Here is a 26,131-nt window from a genome sequence, read left to right as displayed (position 1 = left end):
AGTTGTAATGACACATTCTAGAAGATACAGTGCACAAGTTATAATGATACATGTTGTATTGACACATTCTAGAAGATACCACACACAAGTTGTAATGACACATTTTAGAAGATACTGTACACAAGTTGTAATGACACATTCTAGAAGATACCATACACAAGTTGTAATGACACATTCTAGAAGATACCATACACAAGTTGTAATGACACATTCTAGAAGATACTATACACAAGTTGTAATGACACATTTAGAAGATACTGTGCACAAGCTGTAATGACACATTCTAGAAGACACCATGTACAAGTTGTAATGGCACATTCTTGAAGATACCCTACAGATGGATGCAATGGCAAATCTGTGTCTACACTGCCTGTAGTTGGGTGTTCATACATACACATGTCTTACTTCTGCATTGCAGACATGTGTAGAAGAAATCAATTCCAAAATGTGCAAAAAAGCATTCACACTATTATTAACATAAAAAGTGTAACTATACGGTCCACTCTCAATGCTATTGCTTTTTGCACTTATACAACATCTGGGTAGCAGTCATTACAGAAAAATAAATTAAAATATAATGGTTTTTGAATAAAATTAAAACACTGCTTGCTCTATAAATGTCACAATAAACAGGTAAATTGATGAAATAAATATGTAAATGATGAAAGGAAAGACCCAATTCCTCAAACATCACAATTTTTTAAAAAAATCCAGTTAGTGGTCTAATTCAAATACTAAGTACACAAGTCTATTCAGTTTCTCCCAACAACGTGTATCATACACCTTTAAATCCCAGTTAATGATGATAGTAAAACCCTGCCTTTATCCTGAAGGGAGATAACTCAAAATGCAAAGAAAATACTGGAGTAGTACCTAGAACAATTATCTTTCCTTCATTCAGAAATAATAATAATAATAATAATAATAATAATAATAATAACAATAATAATAATAATAATAATAAATGATAATTGATTTATAAAGGGTGATTCAGTCAGTCAAAAACTGAGGCCCTCTTTAGAAAATGTGTAACAATCTGCATAATACACGGCTATAATAGTAATTACATGTATATATTTTATTTCTTGTGCAATAATGTATGGCATTATGCATGTATATTTATGTGACAAATGTCATGAGATTGCTGTTGTCCATTCATTGTGAAATGTTTAGTATGATACAAGAATGAAAATCTGATGCAAGCAAGACTGCTGATAAATGTGATAGTGATTTTCAACTTTAACAATTCTCAATCACTAACCATGTCATTCCTTAACTTTGTGTGTAAGCAGAAGGAATCAAGGAAAAGATCACAGTGTCTTTTATGTATCAATTAATCTTAATTCCATACACAGTGTCTTTTATGTATCAATTAATCTTAATTCCATACACAGTGTCTTTTACATATCAATTAATCTTCATTCCATACACAGTGTCTTTTATGCATCAATTAATCTTTATTCCATACACAGTGTCTTTTACATATCAATTAATCTTCATTCCATACACAGTGTCTTTTATGCATCAATTAATCTTTATTCCATACACAGTGTCTTTTACATAACAATTAATCTTCATTCCATACAGTGTCTTTTATGTATCAATTAATCTTAATCTTTTACATATCAATTAATCTTCATTCCATACACAGTGTCTTTTATGTATCAATTAATCATTATTCCATACACAGTGTCTTTTACATATCAATTAATCTTCATTCTATACACAGTGTCTTTTACATATCAATTAATCTTTATTCCATTCATACTCTCTTTTACATATCAATTAATCTTTACTCCATACACAATGACTTTTACATATCAATTAATCTTCATTCCATACACAGTGTTTTTTACATAAATTAATCTTCATTCCATACACAATGACTTTTACATATAAATTAATCTTCATTCCATACACAGTGTCTTTTACATATAAATTAATCTTTATTCCATACACAATGACTTTTACATATCAATTAATCTTCATTCCATACACAGTGTTTTTTTTACATGTAAATTAATCTTCATTCCATACACACTGTCATTTTTATTTCAATCATTAACTAACATTAATAAATTCTCTGGCCATGGGAAAGTCCAATTCCATGATTCATTCCATGAATCTATTTCTCAGGGGTACTATTTTTTATATCAGAATTAGATCTACCAATGTTCTATCTGCCACTCTTGCTAGAATCATATTCAGCTGAAGTCTTAGAGATGTTATCCAAGAAAGTATGCAAGGTTGCCATTGGAAAAACATATATTAAATTTGATAACTGTTCAAAACTGAAAGTAAATCTGCAAAACACTGACAAAAATCTCATTTGTGGACAAATTTTGAGCACATTTTGATAACCTGGCCACTACATGATCAGATCAAAAGAAAGTGGGGTTATAACTCTGTACTTGACTCATTCAACAGCATTATCTCTATGTTTTTCTAAAGGTTATTTTTAAATCTATGATTTATGCCATACGTCAATAAAATGATAGCCTGTAATTTTTGTAGTGAAAATAGACGTGGCTTGGACAGTTGCTTATCTTGATAAACATCCAGACATGGATATTGAAAAAAGAAAGTATGTCAACTTTACACTCAAATCATACTGCAATTCAAAATTTAACACGAACGTTGACAATGATACTGTTAGAAATCTAACTGCTATGTCCCATTTTCCAATGATGTGGGCTTGACCAGCACACAGGGTAATCCTAACCCATGCAGACAGCAATTGTCCCATTTTATTCTATACATAATTCTTACCTTCCCTGACTGTTTCATTTTCTGGAAATGGATCACCTGGTAGATATCCCATCTCTGTCACATTCACTTTGGCTGTACTTAAAACCTGTAATACATTTTTTAAAATTATAAAATATCATTTTCCTCATATTATAATGCAACCATAAGCTAAACAATTTCTGAAACAATTAAAACATTACCACTCAATGGATATTGTTCCATTACCAATTAACAATGTTACCACTCAAAAGAATATGTTCTAATATCAGTTACAACATTACCACTCAGTGGACAATGTTCTAACACCAATAACAAAATTACCACTCAGTGGATATTGTTCCATTACCAATTACAACAATATCATTCAAAGGCAAAGTTTTAACACCAATTACAAAATTACCATTCAATGGACAATGTTCTAACACCAATTTCAAAATGACCGCTCAATGGACAATCTTCCATTACCAATTACAACATTACTATTCAATGGACAATCTTCCATTACCAATTACAACATTACCACTCAATGGACAATGTTCTAACACCAATTTCAAAATTACCACCCAATAAGCAATGTTCTGATGCTAATTACAACACTATCACTCACACAAGTTACAAAATTACCATTCAATGGACAATGTTCTAAAACTGATTACAACATTACCACTCAATGGACTCTGATCTAATACTGATTACAACATTACCACTCAATGGACAATGTTATAATACTGACTACACAATTACCACTCAATGGACAATGTTCTAAAACTGATTACAACATTACCACTCAATGGACAATGTTCTAAAACTGATTACAACATTACCGTTCGATGGACAATGTTCTAATACTGCTTACAATATTACCACTCAATGGACAATGTTCTAATACCAATTACAACATTACCACTCAATGGACACTGATCTAATACTGCTTACAACATTACCACTCAATGGACAATGTTCTGAAACTGATTACAACATTACCACTCAATTGACAATGTTCTAATACTGCTTACAATATTACCACGCAATGGACAATGTTCTACTACCAATTACAACATTACCGCTCAATGGACAATGTTCTAGTACCAACACTATTACTCACACCAATTTCAATATTCTACTCAATAGACAATGTTCTAATATTGATTACAACATTACCACTCAATGGACAATGTTCTAATACCAATTACAACACTACCACTCAATTGACAACTTTTCACTTAAAGTGGTGAGAGAGAGAGAGAGAGAGAGAGAGAGAGAGAGAGAGAGAGCTACACGTTACAGGTAAAGGAAGACAACCTGTACCTGCTAAATATATTGGTATCTTAAAGTGGTGTCTCTAAATCAGCTGATTGTACAGTTGATGTTATTCTTATTGTGGGGTTTAACGCCATATTTCAGCACACAATAGGCTATGCATGGCATCCAGTATTAATGATGGAGGAAGAACCTGGCAAAATCCCGGGAAGAACCACCGACCCATGAGTGATTGTACAGTTCATAAAAGTTGATTATATTTAAATTCAAGCATACAAATTATATTTGCACTTAATTTCTTTGGAGAACATTTTGAAAGGTATAAGACAGTGTAAGACCATTAAGCAAACTCTGCATGTAAAACACACACTGATACAATGGTAATCTAACATGAAAATGAAGAAAACAAATATGTTCTCTGAAATAGTGTCCAAACAACAGTTTCAAACTTTTCCATAAATCTTTAACACATATCGTTAACCTACTATAAGTACATAATATTGAAGCTCAACTAAAATACTTTGGCTGGTGCTAATGTGAGAGTCCAGTTATGCAATCTAATTAGCACTGAACGTCATCAACTACACGTTTTCCATTAAATTAAATATATTATGACTCAGCTGAGTAGAACATTACTACCAATCACAGAGTTCTGCCAGCAAGCATTATTCACTAAATTATTTGTCACCAAAATAATATTATAGAATACAAAGCATCAGTTATTCTCCATAATTTTATGTGACCAATTTGTATAATCAAGTATTTATTATGATTTACAAAATATGCTAATTATGATTTACAACATGCACTGATTATTATGACTTGCAAAATCCACTGATTATTATAATTTACAATATCCACTGATTATGATTTGCAATATGCACCAATGATTTACAATATCTGCTGATTATCATGATTCACATTATCCACTGATTATTATGATTTACAATACGCTCGGATTACTAAGATTTACAGTTGTAATGATTATTATGGTTTAAAATATCCATTGATTATTATGATTTTCAATGTACAATGATTATTATGATATACAATAAACACTTATTACTATGATTTGCAAGATGTACTGATTATTAAGATTTACAATATGTACTGATTAATTTGATTTACAATATGTACTGATTAATTTGATCTACAATATGTACTGATTAATTTGATTTACAATATGTACTGATTAATTGGATTTACAATATGTACTGATTAATTTGATCCACAATATGTACTGATTAATTTGATTTACAATATGTACTGATTAATTGGATTTACAATATGTACTGATTAATTGGATTTACAATATGTACTGATTAATTGGATTTACAATATGTACTGATTATTAAGAGTCACAATATGTACTGATTAATTTTATTTACAATATGTACTGATTAATTTGATCTACAATATGTACTGATTAATTTGATTTATAATATGTACTGATTAATTTGATTTACAATATGTACTGATTAATTGGATTTACAATATGTACTGATTAATTTGATTTATAATATGTACTGATTAATTTGATCTACAATATGTACTGATTAATTGGATTTACAATATGTACTGATTAATTGGATTTACAATATGTACTGATTAATTTGATTTACAATATGTACTGATTAATTGGATTTACAATATGTACTGATTAATTGGATTTACAATATGTACTGATTAATTGGATTTACAATATGTACTGATTATTAAGAGTCACAATATGTACTGATTAATTTTATTTACAATATGTACTGATTAATTTGATCTACAATATGTGCTGATTAATTTGATTTACAATATGTACTGATTAATTGGATTTACAATATGTACTGATTAATTGGATTTACAATATGTACTGATTATTAAGAGTCACAATATGTACTGATTAATTTTATTTACAATATGTACTGATTAATTTGATCTACAATATGTACTGATTAATTTGATTTACAATATGTACTGATTAATTTGATTTACAATATGTACTGATTAATTTGATTTACAATATGTACTGATTAATTTGATTTACAATATGTACTGATTAATTGGATTTACAATATGTACTGATTAATTTGATCCACAATATGTACTGATTAATTGGATTTACAATATGTACTGATTAATTGGATTTACAATATGTACTGATTAATTGGATTTACAATATGTACTGATTAATTGGATTTACAATATGTAATGATTATCAACATTTACAATATCTACTTATTATCATGATTCACAATATCCAGATTATTATAATTTGCAATATGCACTGATTTCTAAGATTTACAATATGTAATGATTATTATGATTACACTATGCACTGTGTACCAGTTATTATGATTTACATTATATACTGATTATTATGATTTACAATATCCACTGATTATGATTTGCAATATGCACCAATGATTTACAATATCTGCTGATTATTGTGTACAAAATACGCACCAGTTACCAGGACTTACAATACCCACCAATTATTATAATTTACAACATGTACTGATCATTATGATTTACATTATCCACTGATTATTATGACTTACAATATGCATGGATTATTATGATTTATAATATCCACCAATTATAATGACCAGGTACTGTAAAATAAGTATCATAAGAATAAGTTGAGCTTTTATTTATTTTTGAAGGCTATAATTACACCTTTCTATAAATATTCATCAACAATGCAACTTAACAAGTGCACAGCATGTCATGATGTGAATTCTGTACTTTATTAATACACAAAATTATACTCTAATAAAAAATAGCACTTGGCAACAAATGTTACCTTATAGCATTGAATTTATTACTATGGTTTCTAGATAAAACAAACTGATGTTTTAGTATTTCCATTTCTGCATTTACAATTCATTAAGCTATATGAAAATGTAAAGGCTGATGTTGACTTATTTGTGCAACAAGAACATGGAAAGGTTTATGTTGACTTATTTGTGCAACAAGAACATGGAAAGGTTCATGTTGACTTATTTGTGCTACAAGAACATGGAAAGTCTCACATAAATTTATTTTAACTAGATGAACATGTAATGGCTCATGTTGACTTATACTTGCTGAAAGAACATAGAAAGTCACATGTGCACTTCTATTCAATATGACAAAATGGGTAGAAAATCAGTCCACAAATTGGTACATCTGGGTTGATAGTACTAATATTAGTATCATTACATCTTAGATGGGGCTACAATATTTTAGCTATGTGGGTGGGTGTTGTCAACATTTACGGTTGATTATTACCCACCATTATTCAATACCAAACAAAAACTGGTATGATTCCCAGAAAAATTTCATATTTGCTAATAGACTGATCACAAATCATCATTTGAATTCTTTAAAGTCGTGATGATTATGATGGCACTCTATAGTTTCATATTTTGCATCGGGTTCAATTTAATTTTAAAATTTCCTTAATTGTTCTTACTTGTTATACTGGCTATTTAAAAAGACCTTGTATATCTTTGGTATTATTACCAGAACTTTTAATTCCTTTTATTTTTGGTGTATGATTGATGGGTGTAATATGGGTAATAGATTATACAGTTTGGCCTTACTTCAAATGTGTGCCTATCCAAAAACTGCTGGATCTGCTTGGTCATTTTCACTTCCTGGACTTTTGAGATAAATTGTAAAAATGGAAGAACTGATAAAAATTTTTTTACTTTACATGTTTTGTACTTCATTCATTGCTCATTCTGGAGCTGGTATTGTCTAGCCTGTCAAAATTCATTTTCCTTATTATAAAAACTTCTCAAGATGGTGTTCTTTAGACTAAGTCAGGATGACTTTTAAGCAAATAGGACTAGCAATTTGACAATCTGCATGCTTAGATCATGTATAATTTCCAAAAGTACTAGACCATGTAGAATTTCCACATCCAGCTTAATTTCAGCCACAGTACATGAAAGTAATATATCATATGCCAACAATCTCTCCACTGTGCATGATGTAAACCAAAACAACTTCACCACGCACCTGCTACTCTCTCTGAAGGAAATAATATTTGTAGAGTGCCCCATGTGCCAATGAATCCATGTATTGCATAACTAACCTAGGTATCAGCCATATGGACACTCCCATGATTATCTCACTTAATGGTCATTTACGTTATCATCCATTTTGCATTGCAAATTTTGACCATTTAGACATATATTCATTGCATGCACACTTAGCAAACACTCTAAATAATCAATGTTTTTAATCTCAATTAATGATTAAGGTGTGGTTTTGTTCTTGTTGGCAGCATAGTATGGTTGCCCCAGGAAGAGTGTGCCTGCAGAATCTTCCCAGTCATTGCTACCCAGCAATCTGCATAATTTTCCCTGCCAGGAACACAGTTCTGCAGAATCCCATTGGAAGTATAAAAGAGCTTGTCACATTTCTGCTATGACCTGGTTGAGTTTCCGAGGGTTGTGTTAAAAGTTATGTGTGTTCAGACAGTGCATGAGAAAGTCATTTTACTATTTTACTATGAAGTCCATTTAAGGCAGTGTGCAAAAGAAAGGTAACTCTCTTGTTTCTTATTTTTCAATGAATTAGAATTTTACAGTTATTTTATGATGTCTTTATAAATTGTTGCCATGAAAATTAATACTTTTTCTTAGTAAATTTTACACGTCTAAAAGTAAATTTTGAAATCTGCATGTGTGTAATCTGAACCTTTAAGGATATTTATTCATTCATTTTTATTTTTAATAAAGAACATTAATTTAAATATTTGCATAATCAGTTGATCTATATTCAGACAGTATTTTCTTATGATGTTGTTAAGTTTTTCTTGTGGACCTTATTAAAATAATACTACTTATTAATTTTCAATAGAAATATGAAATCACATAAATAATAATAATAATAATAATAATAATAATAAAAAGTGCAAGTTTGAGTATGGAGCCACTTAGTGTTTCTCAAGGCTCTTTCCAAAAGTTATTTGTTATATTCTAAAGCTGTTGAGTGTTTCTTAAGGCTTTGTACATATGCTGTTAGTTATTACTGTTATAACCATTAAGTGTTTCTCAAGGTTCTGTTTCAAGTTAACCCATACAAATTGAATAAAACATTAGCCTATGTTTCTAAGCCTATCAACATGCACTAGTTTTAATATAAAATCTGAACATTACAACTTTATTTGTAAATGTTTACATCCACTTCTAACATAATACACTTATTTACATTAAGTATGTTTGTCCAAATGCACACTACCAGTGTGATATCAGATACACTCGAAATTTGAGTCTTGAATTTGTTTCACAGCCATATGATTTTAGGACCGCTAAATTATCCATAAGAAATATTCTGAGTCTTTGTTTGATCTTTCAGTAAGGCTTGCCCATTTCATCAGAGACCTTTTGGAGTTCAAGTTTAATTTGGCCTTTTTTTGTAAGGATAGTTTATATGCCACTAAGAGCACAGAGAGTCACTGACTGGTCAACAAGTTAATGGAAGCACTATCATATAAAAATATGCTTATTTTCACATATGTGTTTATTATCAAACTTCATATTATTTGTTAAAGGTATAATAAAACAAGACCAATTTTGTAACATCTGCCATTGCTGTCTAGCATTTCCTCCTAACACTTAGCTTTCTCTGTACTTTAGGACTAATGTCCAAAACTTGAAGACAGATTTTTCCTAATAACAAAACCTAATTTTGCATACATTTTACCTGAAACAGAGCTTTAAGCATCTTGTCCACAAGTTTGTACATTTTGGCATAATCTCCAAACCCCTGGATGCGTTTCACTGCCTCAAGCTGCATATGCCTATGCTTCTGAAACAGCCTTTTGTCTTTTATGTAAGTTAAGTAATCATGATATTGTATTCACATGTAAGTCAAGTAATCATGATATTATATTCACATGTAAGTCAAGTAATCATGATATTATATTCACATGTAAGTCAAGTAATCATGATATTATATTCACATGTAAGTTAAGTAATCATGATATTGTATTCACATGTAAGTTAAGTAATCATGATATTGTATTCACATGTAAGTTAAGTAATCATGATATTGTATTCACATATAAATTAAGAAATCATGATATTATATGCACATGTAAGTCAAGTAATCATGATATTATATTCACATGTAAGTTATTTAATCATGATATTGTATTCACATGTAAGTCAAGTAATCATGATATTGTATTAACATGTAAGTCAAGTAATCACGATATTGTATTCACATATAAGTCAAGTACTCATATTATATTCACATGTAAGTTAAGTAATCATGATATTGTATTCACATATAAATTAAGAAATCATGATATTATATGCACATGTAAGTCAAGTAATCATGATATTATATTCACATGTAAGTTATTTAATCATGATATTGTATTCACATGTAAGTCAAGTAATCATGATATTGTATTAACATGTAAGTCAAGTAATCACGATATATTGTATTCACATGTAAGTCAAGTAATCATGATATTATATTCACATGTAAGTCAAGTAATCATGCCCATATATTTAGATGTAAATAAAGTAATCATGCAATTACATGTATATTCACATGTATGTCAAGTAATCATGCAAGTACATGTATATTCATAAATATGTTAAGTAATCATGTGATTACATGTATATTTACATGTATGTCAAGTAATCATGCCATTATATTCCAATGAGAAACAATCAAGATGTAAAAGAAGTTTAATCTGTAGCATTTAAAATAACGGAAGTATCAAAACAAAATCTAAATAAAGAATGCACATGGCAGCACAAGACTGAATATTATCTACTGAACCATTTAGCATGCATCAATATATATATATATATATATATATATATATATATATATATATATATATATATATATATATATATATATATATACACACACACACTTTTATTTTGCTGCACGACTCCTTTATCAAAATGTCAATCATCTAGGTAACCATTTCCAAAAGGCAAAAGGTTGCATTTGATGTGGGGAAATATTGTAGCAATATAATTTCAACAGGCTGATGAGTATGTGTGATTTGGATTTTTAGCATAGCTTTAACAATTTTTCAAAAGGCTGATGATATTTGAACAGCTACAATGTACCTCACCTAGCAAGTCTATTGACACTGTCATGTACATAATACGCTTAAAGATATCCATGCTGTGCAATGTCTACCTGATAAACAAAAAGCTAATGGAACCTTGGTATAGCGTGGAATATAGTTGCGTGGGAATAACTAGCCTAATCAACATGACATCCATGTATTTAGCATGATGCATGTTAACTTGTTACGTTTTTTTAAATCAAAATGGTCAGAAAAGCATACACCATGTCTTATCTTTCATAAAAATATATTTCCTTTCTCTAATCATCTACCTTTAATGCCAATGTGTAAGTCATTGGTTAAAACTGGTACATAATTACGCTCCTGGATGTCAGAAATATTGCTCTTAGTGGATAGATGGCAGTCGTTTGAACAGATATTGTCCAATTCAGTATACACGTGCCATTGGAATCTAGACAATTTCATTTAAAAAGCAAATACATGGCTCAAGGTAGCTACGATGTCGTAGCTTCAACTTGATTTGTTGTGGTAGGAGTAAGGGTACTAATATTAGTACTAGGTTCAAGGATACACATTTCCACTGGTGTGAGTTTTCCCTTTATGCTCTCCTTTTCTGTTTTTATTCCCGGTTCGGCGACTATTCCATCCCCCAATTTGTGTCTCTCATCAGCCGTTTCAGAGTCTTTGGTGTCACATTTGACGCCCATCACTAGCAACAAAACAAGAAAGAGTGAACACATTTCTTGATATATCCACTTGAACAAGACCGAGACCTCAGGGAATTGAAAAAATATTGAAGCTGCGTATGTGAATACACGTCTAATAAGCTCAATATTTTATCCGGAGTCTACTTAATTGAAAAAAAGCATTTTCTTCTGAACGGGTCTGTGAGCTTGTACACGTTATTAAATTGTCGCAACCAACCAGAAGTACGCACGTGTGTTATACCTCATGTACATTGAGATTCCCCTTTGGGCCAGAACGAGGTTGACTCATTTGGAATACTACTGGATGAAAGTAAATTGTAGGGTAAATTAAGAAAATGCCGAATGAAGAGTAAGAAGAGTTACGTCACTAAGAGATTCCCCAAAAATGGCTGACGTGGAGTTTCACAAACAAGAGGTTTCTGTGTTTTAGATTGAAATTTGTTTTTTATTTCGTCAAGAGCACGGTTCAAGTATTCCTTTATTAATAATACAAGAGAATCATCAGATATGAGCAATGTTTAATGATATATTTGTTCTTTAGAGTTGTTAATAACTGAATTTGCACGAATTAAGTCTAAAATACATGTACAAAAACTGTGACAGTAAGTTGTACCATGCAACCTCAACCTGAAACATAGGGGACACAGAGAGATGTTAAGAGATGAATTTTAATGACAAAGTAATTGCATTTTGTTTGAATTATAGTTTGTCATGGTACTGTTGTTGCTATACAACAATATAAAGGATCCGGTATGTTGACGTGTCGAACTCTATAGTGTTCGCTTACCCTCCCGTTTGTTTGTACACAGGAGTCTGACGTTTTATCAATAAAGTACGGCCAAATCTCTGACAATATGAAATCCCCTTATCGGTAATATAAATAAACACAAGGAGTGCAAGCGTGACTGGGGCACCGAGTGGCTGAGTGGTCTAAAGCGCTTTCCGTTACGGATCACTGCCATCTCACCTCTGTGTGCGTGGGTTTGAGTCTAGGATTCGGCCAATGTGGGTATGTGAGAAAGCTTGCCAGTAGCTTCTCGTGGGTCGGTGGTTCTTCCCGGGTTTTTCCTGCACCATTAATACTGGCCGCCATGCATAGCCTATTGTGTGCTGAAAAATGGCATTAAACCCAACAACAACAACAGCAAGCGTGACCACAACCCTTCGCTCGATTCGACTTTTTCTCACGCGTCTTTTATCGCTTCAGAATCGCAAGAAGACTGAAAAACTACATATATACATTCAAAAGACAGTAACATACCAACGCATATCTCTTAAATGACCATGTCCTGAATCCAATCTGGTGAATTAACCTTTATTTTCACCACTACAGTCAAAATCCCTTTCTAGCAAAATCGGCTAGACGGAAGTAGCACATTCTACCCTGCAGTAAATATGCTGAATAACATGATGAAAGTAATTTCACAAGATACACATTATCCAGCAACAACAGAAATGCTGCGTAATGAGAATTAGTCACTGAAAACTACTCAAAGCATGTTGATGAAAGAAAATGAAACTCTCCACACCATCACCGAGCAACTTAGAGTTAAGCTGATGATCTTTGAGTAAACCCATGTCTTATGCGGATGTCGTTCGCATGCATAGTCCAGGTATAAGTAACCTAACATGTAGTGCCAGTGGATGTGGTGATCAACGCTCTCCATCAATTGCAGCTCAGAACAAGATTTATGTGTCTAACTGTTCATCTCCCGTCTTGATCGACTCTAACAAAACTGGTTGTGATACACACTGCTGCCTATCAAGTGAATCTCAGAACAGAACTAGTGTCCAACTGTTTGTCTCCCGTGTCGGTTGAGGCTGATGACTCTACCCCAGGTACAACGACAGTGGAGTCACAAACCGGCGTAACGGCCCAACCAGCTTTGGAAAAAAGGGGGGTCAGTGCTCTGCAAACTCTGGTTTCAAAAAGTTCGGATATAACTTCACAGACTTTTGATAGAAGACATATCACCCCCTTCGATGGAAATATCCCCCAGATTTATAAAGCCAATGTTCATCCTGATGTGACAAATGTCGTGCACACACCCATTCGGAATCAAAATAAACTGTTAGCCCACACCGAACGGCTTTCTGAACAGGGGACTTCGACTTCGACCAGGATAGAGCACGTTAGGCATCCAATGGCTAGCAACAGTAATGTGAAAGGTATTGACTTGAAAACCCCAACCCCTCCTAGCAAGATACCTACCGTTATTGGGGGTCAGGTCGAAAGACCTAGATCATTTGGTAAATCAGGTTTAGAAATCAGCTCAGAGAGTATTGTTGGACATGAGGATGTTGATGACTATGATGAGAATGTTGTATTTGAAGGTGTGGTTAGATGCAGAACAAGGCGCTTTTATGTGGGTGGCATTGGCATCAAATCTACTGCTGAAGGCCTCAGTAAATTCTTGAAAGAATACGATATAGATCTGTTATCCATAAAGTTTATCCACAGTAGATGTAACTGTCTATTGGCCAAGCTGACTGTATATAATTCAGACTGCAACACTGTTGAAAATGATGTAACATGGCCAAAAGATGTTTACGTAAGAAGGTGGCATGGGAATAAATCCTGGCGAGACAGGTATAACAATCACGATCAGGAGGCAAATGAAGGTGCAGGATGCGATATTCCATGACTAGGGTGATAGTGAATTGTTCATAAATTTGCCATTATGTGCTGTCGTAAGTTAATGTGTTTTGTAATCTTTGTCATTTTAGTCCTGCTTTCACAATGCATAAGTAATAATATGCCTATATTGCAAGTTAATATGTATCTTAATGTACTGAGCTTTAATGTTAGATGAATTATGTACTCTGCTCTTAGCTTTAGTGCAATGCTGGATAAATATAATGTTGACATAGCTTGCATAACTGAACATAAACTATTACAGCACCTACTTCCATTTTGCGATACTATTCGTTCTGATTATAAATGCACTGCTAAGGCCGAGGATATTTCCTCTAATAGCACGTTAATAAAATGTGGTAAAGGAGGAGTTGCAATCTTCTGCAAAATTTCTTTCATGAGATATGCTAACTTTATAGATGAAGTTAATAGTGACAGAGTTGCTGGCATAGAATTCAAATTTCCCGATATGCAAAATGTATATATTTTTTGTGTATATATGCCGACCCTACTGTATGGCATAGATTGTTACAAAGCGCAAATTGAGTTGATTCAAAATCTCTATGATCAGTACTAACAGCTGGGGGCGTGTATTTTACTGGTGATTTCAATGCAGTAGCTGAACCAGACACTTTCAAAGATTACAAAGATAGAGTATTTCATGAGTTCTTGCGATATAATAATCTAGTGAGTGCTGGACATTTAATAATACACACTGGTTCCCATTATACGTTCACCCCAGCAAGAACGATGATTGATCATTTTGTACTGTCGGATCAATGCATAGGTAGATTACTGAGTGTGCACATTGTTTCAGATCACGAAGAGCACATGATATCTGACCACCTCCCTATCCTTACTTCCCTTTGTACAGTGACCTGTGGGAGAGACTTCAGACAGTCTATGAAGAGAAACAACATAGCCTGGAATAAATTAAACGCTGATATCTTGAAAAACTATCAATCTGAGCTGGACCTTCACCTCAAAACTTTAGATATAGATACTATTTTATAATTATTCCATCGCAAATGCCTTTGCCAGATACTATGAGGACATTCAAATGCCGAATTTTAACCATAGTTTTGACGGAAACTTTTATGAATTTATAGACAGAGAATTAAATCAGGGTCTACAGGACGGAGTAAGCCATATCGAGGCCTTACAGACCAGTATCAGTTTAAACGATGTAAAAGAAATCATTAAAAGTCTAAAGAAATCAAAAGCATCGGGCCATGATCAAATTTGCAATGAACATTTGATCTATGCCAGCGACTACCCCATCGAGTGTATGCCAATTTTATTTACTTGGATGATTGATCAATCTTACATACCTGCAGATTGCAAAAAAGGATTAGTAATACCACTGTACAAAGGTAACAGAAAATCAAAGAACTCCCTCGAAAGTTACAGACCTGTTACTTTACTGCCCGTTCTCTACAAAACCTGAGAAAATTATTCATGAACGTTTGGTAACTTGGCTCAAAGATACTAATTCTAGTATACCCAGTTCACAACAACATGGCTACCAAAAAGGTTTAGGCTGCACAACGAGTTTTGTGCTGTTGCAATCAGTACAGTATAATGTAAACATGGGTTCACGGGGTTTTGCTGCTTTTCTTTATACAAAAAAGGCATTTGATACAGTGTGACACAAAGGACTGCTTTTTAAATTATTCATGTTGGGAATTACAGGTAAATCCCTTTTGATATTTTTTAACATGTATACAAATTTACAGAGTAAAGTTCTTGTAAATGGGCACTTTTCAGACTGGTTCTCAATTGGCCACCGAGTGAGACAAGGGGGTGTTTTGTCAACCTTGATGTACACAATATTTATAAATGACTTGCTGCTACAGTTAGAAAATAGTGGATTTGGAGCAAAGATTGGATCCTTAGCTGTGGGAAATCCAACCCTAGCTAATGATATTTCACTTTTGGCTATATATCCTAGCAATCTACAAAAGCTGTTAGATATAGCATATGACTACAGTAATAAGTGGCGATTCGAGCTTAGTGTCACAAAGTCATACATTATCATTTTCGGTCCCCAATACATGAATTATATCAATATGAAATGGTATCTTGGCCGATCATGTTTGCCGGTTACTGATTCGGCAACACACCTGGGTCACCGGATTAACTCAAAGCTGACGTTGCATGACGCAATACTCGATACATGCAAGAAAGGAAAAAAATCTTTTCACGGTCTGTTTGGTATTGGCATTAAACCGAATTAAATCCTTTGGTTGCTGCAAATGTAATTAAAAAGGTAATTTTCCCTTCAATGTTTTACGGAAGTGAATTATGGTGTAACATTTCAAAAAGTGACCTCGCTTTATTGGATAAAACTCTGAGGTATTTTGCCAAACATTTACAAGGTTTTCCAATACATACAAGATCAGACATCACCCTGGGAATGCTAGGATGGACATCAGCGCAGTCCGAAATTGATAGAAGAAAATTGATGTTTTTACACAGATTTGTGTTTGATGCCTAACAATGTACATACTAAACGTGTGTTTAACGTTGCGTTATTTCACTTCATTTTGAGCGGATGCATGTCAAACTACGAGTTAATTTCAAATTTATATTACATCTCAAAGAAGTTTGACTTGCTCAGGTATCTAACTGATTATTTGCATCATTCTGAAATTCCAGATAAACATAATTGAAAAGAAATTGTAAGGTCAAAACTTGTTGGTCTTGACAATAGCCTCTGGAGAGTTCGTATGTCTAATCAAGCAGATTTTGATAGATTCTCTTTGATACACGAATACTTACGACCTGCCTCAGTGTGGCAGTCGGCTAAAACCAGACAACACACTAAGGTATTTACACATGTACCTAAACTATGGGCTGCTGTTCCTCAAACACAGCTTGATATGTGTATTAGATGTGGGAATGTTTATACAGACTTGATACTTCATTGTTGTTTTAGTTGTCCTTATATGTCAAATTTTAGAAACTCTTTCTGGGATTTCCTTACTGATAAATTTCCTGAGCCTACACATTACGTTATTTAATGCAGAAGATCAGCTTCAACTACAATATCTTTTAGGTAAAAGGTTACCATCAGGTGTAATCGACAAAGAAAAGTCCAAGCTATTTGTCCTGTATGTAGCATACTTTGTCATGCAGTGTGCAGCTATCTTCTGTAAATAAGGTACTGAAACTTGCAACTTATGCAGTTGACGAACACTTTGTTAACACATATAGTGTAAGAATTTGTATTCTAATATATACTTTTTTTTTCTTCTTTTTTTCTATATTTTTTTAAAATACTTATTTATTGATTGTATTCAGATGATTTATTCTTATATCATGTAATCTTCCATGGAAGGAAATAAAGGTTATGATGATGATGATGATTATGATGATTTATGTCAATGGATAAATCTATGAGTCATCAACCGTTATTTCTACTATCAAAACTTTGACTACATATTTCTGTTCTGGAAATTTAAATAAAATTATAAAATGATACAATCTGAAATACAAAGCAAGATAAACATTTTATCTTGTGAAATTACTTTCATCATGTTATTCAGCATATTTACTGCAGGGTAGAATGTGCTACTTCCGTCTAGCCGATTTTGCTAGAAAGGGATTTTGACCGTATGGTGAAAATAAAGGTTAATTCACTGGATTGGATTTAGGACATCGTCGTTTAAGAGATATGTGTTGGTACATTACTGTCTTTTGAATGTGTATGTGTAGTTTTTCAGTCTTCTTGCGATTCTGAAGCGATAAAAGACGCGTGAGAAAACGTCGAATCGAGCGAAGGGTTGTGGTCACGCTTGCACTCCTTGTGTTTATTTACATTACCAATAAGGGGATTTCATATTGTCAGAGATTTCGCCGTACTTTATTGATAAAATGTCAGACTCCTGTGGTTTGTACCACCACCCAACGAATTTAAAAGTGAAAAACATTAAGGATATAAAACATTTGCAAGACTTATTCCTTGAACTCATCAATTTATAATGTTTATCCTGCTTGTTAGTAGGTATCCTTAAAATTATCATTGTATAGTGGCAGGGGACAGTTTTGTAAATTGGCCCCAAGCAAATTTCATAAATTAAGGTTATGGTGTGACTTTTTGAGCTATTATTGTGTAATAATTATATATATGTGTGTGTGTGAATTTGGTCTTTCTAGCTTGTGTTCTTGAAATCATTGTGAGGCATGCACACCACATATAGTCACTGCACAGTATGTAGCCAGTGAAATACCAGTAGTCAGCTAGGAAGTAGAGCTAGTCACTTACTGCAGTAGACATGTTGGTTCAAAGCAAGTAGAATATCTAAAAACCTGCCTGGATGCCTTTGGACATAAAAATGCATGGATAAATTTGGGGCTGGGGTGCATCAACTTTTTATTATATCAATTTCCACTGACTTGTCAGGTCAAGAGAATGATATCCTTATGTTTAGCTTTAATATACATATCCAGAAATATTTTGACCTCACTCGTGTATTTTATTTTTATGACTTTTTATATTATGCAGGTGTATACAACATTAAATTTGTGCATAAAAACTGTCCCTTGCACCTTACACATGTTTCAAACTAGATGGGAGTTTTATTTTCTAACAATGCATTATATGTATGTGGGCATCAGAATTTTTTTCTAAAGACAACAGATGTGATGTAGCATACTGTCTTTATTAAGCTCTAAATAATTAATTAAATTTCCATTACATTTGGAGTTACATCTCTCCAAATTTATGTAAGAACTTTTTATTTTGTGCAACTTTTTTGAGAAATATTAAAACTAGACAGTGACAGTACCTATTGGTTTAAAATGTTTATAAACTTGGACTGTTTTACTTAAGCCTAGAGGTTGTGATAGCATTTACTGAGGTGAAGTTTTTATTTGCTCACTGTAGTTCTTCAGTTCATGTTTTAGAAAATTCTAAGTGCAGAGCAACAAAAAAAAACCAAAAGTTGGATGTGCAGAACTTAACCAGGAAAGCATGTGATAACTTATTAGACGCCTTGCTGTTTATATTATAAATGTTTCAGTATGTGTGAACCATTTGAAACAGCATTGATATCGTATGTCAGCTATTTGGTCATCATTTATGGCATCAATACAATTTTCTCAAGTATGGAACATGCCATTTGAATTATTGCAAAAGAGTGATTTCCCTTTTAATTATTATGAGATTATATAAATAGTCGGAATGTTGCAGAAAACTGAGCATTTGAAAATTACATGCTGGAGAATGTGTTTTTGATTTAGTCTCTGCATCAAAAATATTATTGAAAATATTAAACCAGTACTTAATTTGCCGCTTAATTATGAATTGAAGAAATAATGCACAAGGGCATACTTGTTCATTAAGCAATTGTTATCATCAGATACATTTTGGTCTTTGTTTAAAAAATGGACTGTAACCATTTTCTTTATTTAAAAGTTAACTTTTGTTGCACACATATATCAAAGCAAATACAGGATATTTGATTTTGTAATTTTATAAATCATTGAATGAGAATTGTGCATGTTTGTTGCATTTAAAATATTTATTTAGATATGCAGTTTATTGGCCATTTTACAAACCATCACATTTTGTTTCCTACAAATTGTTTTTAATAAAAATTTGTGAATAATGTTTATAGCAGCATCACCATCTTCTCCATATTGTATATATCTTCATGTCAATGGCACAGATTTTGAAAGAAAAAGGGTTGAATCATAGATTTATCCATCGACATAAATGTAACTGGGACATTAGATTTGTTTGACAACTAGATAAATATTCGACAGATTAATAAGTAATTAATCAGATATGCTGTGTTTACTGTATATGTTGGGATACCATCAGTTAATTTCTAAAGCTATTTTATGTGCACTGTTTGTTTTGGGACAAGTTTGTTTTTAAGTCATACATTTTGAAATGATTAATAATGGTATCAGTTCTATGAAGTCATTCAAAAATTGCAGGTCAAAAAGTGTACACAAACTTAAATTTATTAAAAATAATGAAATAATAACTGATCAGTGATATTCACACCTTTCTTCCTTAGTGCAAACGTTTGAAGAACAAATCTTTATAAATCTAGTTGAAATATTTGGAGGTTTGCAGTATGTACAAAATACTTTAAATTCAAATATTTCTTTGTTATCTTGCCACTATTCCCATCAAGAAATGCATAAAAGCTATGATATGAACTGCATTTATCTATTTTATTATGACAATAATTACATGGTACTATTGTCTACATTTATGTAGATTTCAGTAATGTAAAATATTAAATATTACCTGCTGCAGTGTGACGTGTCAAACAATATTGTTTACCCTTGAGTGTTTACTGGTATGTATATTGCTTCCATTTTTATACAAGTCAAAACAACTCATTTGTATCATATTTTGTGTTTTCTTGTACACTGTACTTAATGCTATAAAAATTCTCATTTGATTTGTATTTGCAATTTGTTATGGCAGGTCTGATTCCCAAGTAATATTCCCTTAGTTATCGGCCAGCACAAAGTCCATAGCTTGTAATGGCGGCACTGACTTTCATTTATCCAGCTGTTTGATCGAGCCACAGATTTTGTACTTGCTCAGTACAAAGTACTTCTATATTCAATTAACAGTTTCTTTGAACTTCCTGTAGTCATTCTGCACAAGTGAAACCTACTCAGTTGCGGCATATGCTAAATTAGATTTTTAAGAATGTATGCTCAAAGTTTCAGTTACAGACAGAAATTTCTGCAAATACTGGTGAAAAGAATTGAAGGTTGGGTTCTTCAGGTCAACCTAATATGTATACGAAAAAATCAGCATACTTTAAAGAATGTGAAGTTGGCATCTTGGGTTGACTTGCTTGGTATATAAAATAACCTTTTTATTTGATAGCCCAAGTTGAAATATGTTTGTTATACACTGCTGTGTGTTTAGTCACCACCCAGTCTTTTATTGTTTGACACCTTGTTTTCATAATTGATACAAACAGGCATTGATGTCTGCAGTGTACAATATCATACACAGCATTATTATTATCAAAGCATACCTTTGTAAATTGTGCTAGCAAAAATATTGTCGTTTCTGCCCACAGTGGATGCAGTATGGTTTTTTTAATTTGGTGAAATGTTGTTAACCTGGATATAATACACTCTTGATTATTTTGCACCTCTCCATATGCTGTGTCACGTGTGATTAACTGGTGCCTTGAAGCAGTCATTTCTCTCACTTGATTGTTTGTGATTTTCATGGATCCATTTTTCAGTTTGATAACATGATGAAACCCTTGAGGAGAACCAACATGATTCATTTATACATCTTTACGACAATGAGCAATATGTCCAATGTTTTTATTCATTTCCTTTGCACATTATTTGCTTATGAAGATTGAAAAATAAAAATAAATAAGAACAGTGCAAGGTTATTTCTTTTAAGTGTATTATGAAATAAGTGTTCTGTTTTACCTACTTTATTTAATTTTGATGGTTGGGTGATGGCAAATTGAACACAATTTGTCTGTACATTTTGGGACATATGGTCAAAGTTAAGTTATGGGACAGGAAAATATGATTTATTGTCCTAATATATGCAATGCATCAGACATGAAGTAATAACCTTGCAGGCAATTAGCATGCAGTAATTATTTTCTTGTCTACCTGGAAAGGTTTAGGTATATAATTACCTATATTGAAACAAACCTTTATGACATATTAGTCAGGTTAAGATGCAACAGCATAGACATTGATCTACTGTTGCTTTATGTGTTGGCATAACTAGGTCTGTGTAGTTTGCAGCACAGACTTCGATCTACTGTTGCTTAATGTGTTGGCATATCCAGGTCTGTGTAGTTTGCGGCTGTATCTGATTGTATTCGTATATATCTACAGGGCTCAAATTTAATGCTAATCCACTATCCTACATTTATTGGTTTTGCCATTAAAATCCAGCCATCACTGATCCATTGTACAAATGAAAATGTACAGCTTGCTATCATAGCAGTTAAGAAGTGGTCATGGATAGGCATTCCTTTCAGTGGTTAATTTATCATTTTATTGTTTTAATTGAGTAGCTGCTAACATCCTGTACTTCACATATGTACCATAAAATGCTTGTGCCACAAATAGGTTTTAAATCACTCATCCAGTAATGTAATTATTGTCAAAACAGTCATAGCATATGTGGGTTTTGTCTGTTGTACTAGCCCCAAGCACTGATTTCATTATTGATGATAACAAAGGGTATAGAGTCTCAAGCTAGATATTGATCAGTTGGAAATGATCACATTTACTGACTTTATGAATAATTCAAAATTATACTGAACAATGTGTTTTAATAATTATGTTGTTGATAAACATTTAATGCATTGTGCAGTGACAATTTTAAGCAGGTGGAAGTATTTTCAAGGTGCACAGCTACCACCAAAACTGTATTTTAGTAATCCTATTTGATTGTGGAAAGAAAATTCTCAATTTGATGTCTTGATCTTCGTTAGTTCATTTGTGAATTTTGAGATCTTCATTGTTTCATTCCCATTATTTTCAGGATTTAAATGATGTCCCTTTGGAAGGAGATATAACTGTGCCAGGACTTAAAACAGAGGATGATGAGATCTCTACCCTGGATGAGCCTGTGAAAGATACCATTGTAATGAAAGCAGTATTTTTCTTTCAATGTTTTCTCTTGCCTTTAGGTTGAACATAAATACTAGTCACATTGAAAATTTTCAAATAAACAAAAAAAGAACTTCACACAAAGGGTTATGTACTGGTTATTTTCAGCTGTAGATGAAATAATGAAATTATGCAGTCTTGTGTGGTATGTTGATCAGAAAAGATATATCCACATAAATGAGCTGCATCAGTAAAGGAAACTTTTCAAATTGGTATTTGATGTATTACATGTTTTAGTTCAGCTTACTGTGGACCAGTTTTCAGTGCAATTAATGTGTATACCACACAGGCTATAGTTTCTGTGAATGCTTTGTCCAGCATGAATTATGCAGATATTTGGTTTAAGCATCTGTAGCTAACGTGTTATACGATCACACAGATAGTATATGGTTTGTTGACACAGCTAATGTGATACTCAGTGGTTTAAGAGATGGCTAGAGTGCTTCAAGGCCACACAGATATTGTAAAATTTAAGTGGCATGGTTGGTGTTACAAGCAGTGTATCCCCTAGGGGTGCAAGACTAAGAGTCAAAAATCTCCTTGGAGTCAAAACTGGGGGTAAGACTGAGTAAATAACAAACTTTGGTATCAAATATGGGGGTCAAATTAAAAATTTGGGGGTCTCTGAAGCACAAATGAGGGTAAATGGAAACACTGAGTTACAAGTCACATAATGTATAACTTAAGTGACATGGCTAAAGCTTTAAAATAAGGTCACACATATTCTTAATGGGTTAAGTGGCATGGTTGGTGTTATAATTTAAGTGTCATAACTAAAGCATTACAATAAGATCACAGATTTTTGTATAGTTTAAGTGACATTAGTATTACAAGAAATCACACATATTGCATTGTTTAAGTGACATGACTAGAGTGTTACAAGGTCACACATATATTGTATGGCTAAAGCATTGCAACAAGGTCACACAGATCGTTTATAGTTCAGTTACATAGTAAGACTGTTATGTGAAGATCACAAAAATATTGTTTGGTTTAAGTGACATGGGCCATGTGACTTAAACCACACAATACTTATGTAACACTCTAGCCATGTCACTTTCTCCATACAATATATTTGTGACCCAGTACTTGTATAGTGTCAATGACATGGCTAGAGTTTTACAAGCTCACACAGATGATGTGCAAAATGATTATTAATTTTCAAACTTTAGTACAATGAGAATGTTTATCTAAAATCCCATTCATCTAGATTATCATTAGCATACCAACCATACAACGACATGTCACTACTCCCAAATCCCATGACATGGTTGTGTTTTCAAACACATGAACTTAAGTAATCATCAGGTAAAAAAACTACACCCCACCAACCCCAGCAGTCACAGCTTCAGTATATATGTAACATGTATAAACAGTAAACAGTCCTACTTAGAGTTATATAAAACTATCCTTGCATGGGGAAGTTTATACAGCAAACTGTCATAGAGGCAATTAAATAGCAAAGAGATCCTGTATTGTTGTTGTTGTTGTAGGGTTTAACACCATTTTTCAGCACAAGATAGGCTATACATGGCGACCAGTAGTAATGGTGGAGGAAGAACCCGAAAAGAACCAGCGACCCATGAGAAGCTACTGGCAAGCTTTCTCACATAACCACATTAGCCGAATTCGAGACTTGAACCGACGCAGACAGGTGAGATGGCAGTGATCCATAACAGTGAGCACTTTAGACCACTCGGCCACTCGGGGCCCCTAGATCCTGTATAACAACCTGTATTTCAGGCATAAATTGATTAGATGACAGTAGCTAGGGTGATGTGTTACATTCTTTGAAGACTGCTAGGGGGAAGCCCATTGTGTTAATTTGCTTAGATAGTGCTCACTAAGTGGAACAACTCAGTTTTAAGTTAACTTATGGATAAATCAAAGAGATGATAAATGTATTCTGAAGAACAGAAGTTATTACACATCAATGCCTGGAATGAGAAACTTAAAGCAATTTGCGATAAAAATTATTGACAAGTTTGTAAACAGTGGCAATGTCTCAGTTGTCGGAATAGTGTTCAAGTGTGATTCATTTTTTAAGTTGTTTCAGGAAACAATAAGCTATCAGCAAAGCAAACAAAAACCCAACATAAATACATTTCAGAATTCTTGGTTGAAGGAGTTTAAGTTCGTGAAGCACAGCAGTAGTGGGGAGTATTTAATTCATTGCACATACTAACATATCGACATAAGTCATTCTGGAGCATATGATGTCCTCAAAATAACAGTACATGTAACATTTTCAGCACATTGAACATTCAGATTAGTTCTTTTTTTATTAGTATTCATTATCATAATCTTGTTCAAATAATAACTGTTAATTGACCCATGCAGTTTACAGTGAGTTTAGCCATGTAATAGATTGATGGAAAGACAATAATAAACATGCACTCATAATTGCATGGTTGATTGTGTTGATTGATTGTTATTACCCATGCTGGACAGAAGTGTTATAACTGCTATAATACCTGTAAAGCCCCATTAAACTTGACAATATTTATGTCCCCTTTCCACACCCACCCCCAAGAAAAGGGTCAATCCCAGATGTGATATATAATAATTTTCCTGTAGAGGAAAGCATATCCCATGGTCAAACTGCATCATATACCATTCTTAAAGTGCTACCATTATGGTCATCAGGAACTTGATTCTGACCAGTATTTGCTCAGACTCCAGCAGGGATATTTGAACAACACTACCATCCAGTCTCAGATGAATTCATTGATGAGCACTAATGACACTTGCATTACCTTCAAACCTATTGCACTATTGAAACCATTACCTTCAAACCTTCTGTCGCACTATTTAAACTATTACCTTCAAACCCTCTATCGCACTATTGAAACCATGAAAGATTGCATCTAATCTGGCACATCGTTGCCATCAAATGGATTTTAGAGACAGCAACTTGGTGTTTCTTTTTGTTTAATGCCAGTGTGGTTGTGATTATATATGAGTGTTTGCACATGTGTATGTATATGCTTGCTAAGTCTTTCAGATATTTGTTGTCTTTGTAATTGTATTAAATGCTTTGAAGAAAATGGAGAAGTTATTATCATCATTGAAATTACATTGCATAGCCTGAGAACA

At 32.9% G+C, this 26,131-nt stretch overlaps 2 protein-coding genes across 2 annotated transcripts in view; one reads left to right on the top strand and one right to left on the bottom strand.

Annotated features, from left to right (window-relative positions):
• LOC149796546 (coiled-coil domain-containing protein 134-like) overlaps window positions 1-12,005 on the bottom strand; it is a 63,210-nt gene extending 51,205 nt beyond the window's left edge. Inside the window, exons 1-3 of the mRNA XM_089961248.1 lie at window positions 11,628-12,005; window positions 9,700-9,821; window positions 2,770-2,854 (exon numbers count right to left, since the gene is read on the bottom strand). Coding sequence (XP_089817374.1) covers window positions 2,770-2,854; window positions 9,700-9,821; window positions 11,628-11,796 — 376 coding nt within the window. The 5' untranslated portion in view covers window positions 11,797-12,005. The remainder of the gene's footprint in view (window positions 1-2,769; window positions 2,855-9,699; window positions 9,822-11,627) is intronic.
• Window positions 12,006-12,070: 65 nt separating this feature from the next.
• LOC149796545 (protein YIPF6-like) overlaps window positions 12,071-26,131 on the top strand; it is a 39,219-nt gene continuing 25,158 nt past the window's right edge. The window contains exons 1-2 of the mRNA XM_089961250.1: window positions 12,071-12,178; window positions 22,908-23,009. Coding sequence (XP_089817376.1) covers window positions 12,149-12,178; window positions 22,908-23,009 — 132 coding nt within the window. The 5' untranslated portion in view covers window positions 12,071-12,148. The remainder of the gene's footprint in view (window positions 12,179-22,907; window positions 23,010-26,131) is intronic.

Source organism: Sinohyriopsis cumingii, chromosome 6 (genome assembly GCF_028554795.1).
Source record: "Sinohyriopsis cumingii isolate HCF-2022 chromosome 6, ASM2855479v2, whole genome shotgun sequence".
Lineage (NCBI taxonomy): Eukaryota > Metazoa > Mollusca > Bivalvia > Unionida > Unionidae > Sinohyriopsis > Sinohyriopsis cumingii.
The sequence above is the reverse complement of the archived record's forward strand: the minus strand, read 5'-3'. Positions and strand labels throughout refer to the sequence as shown.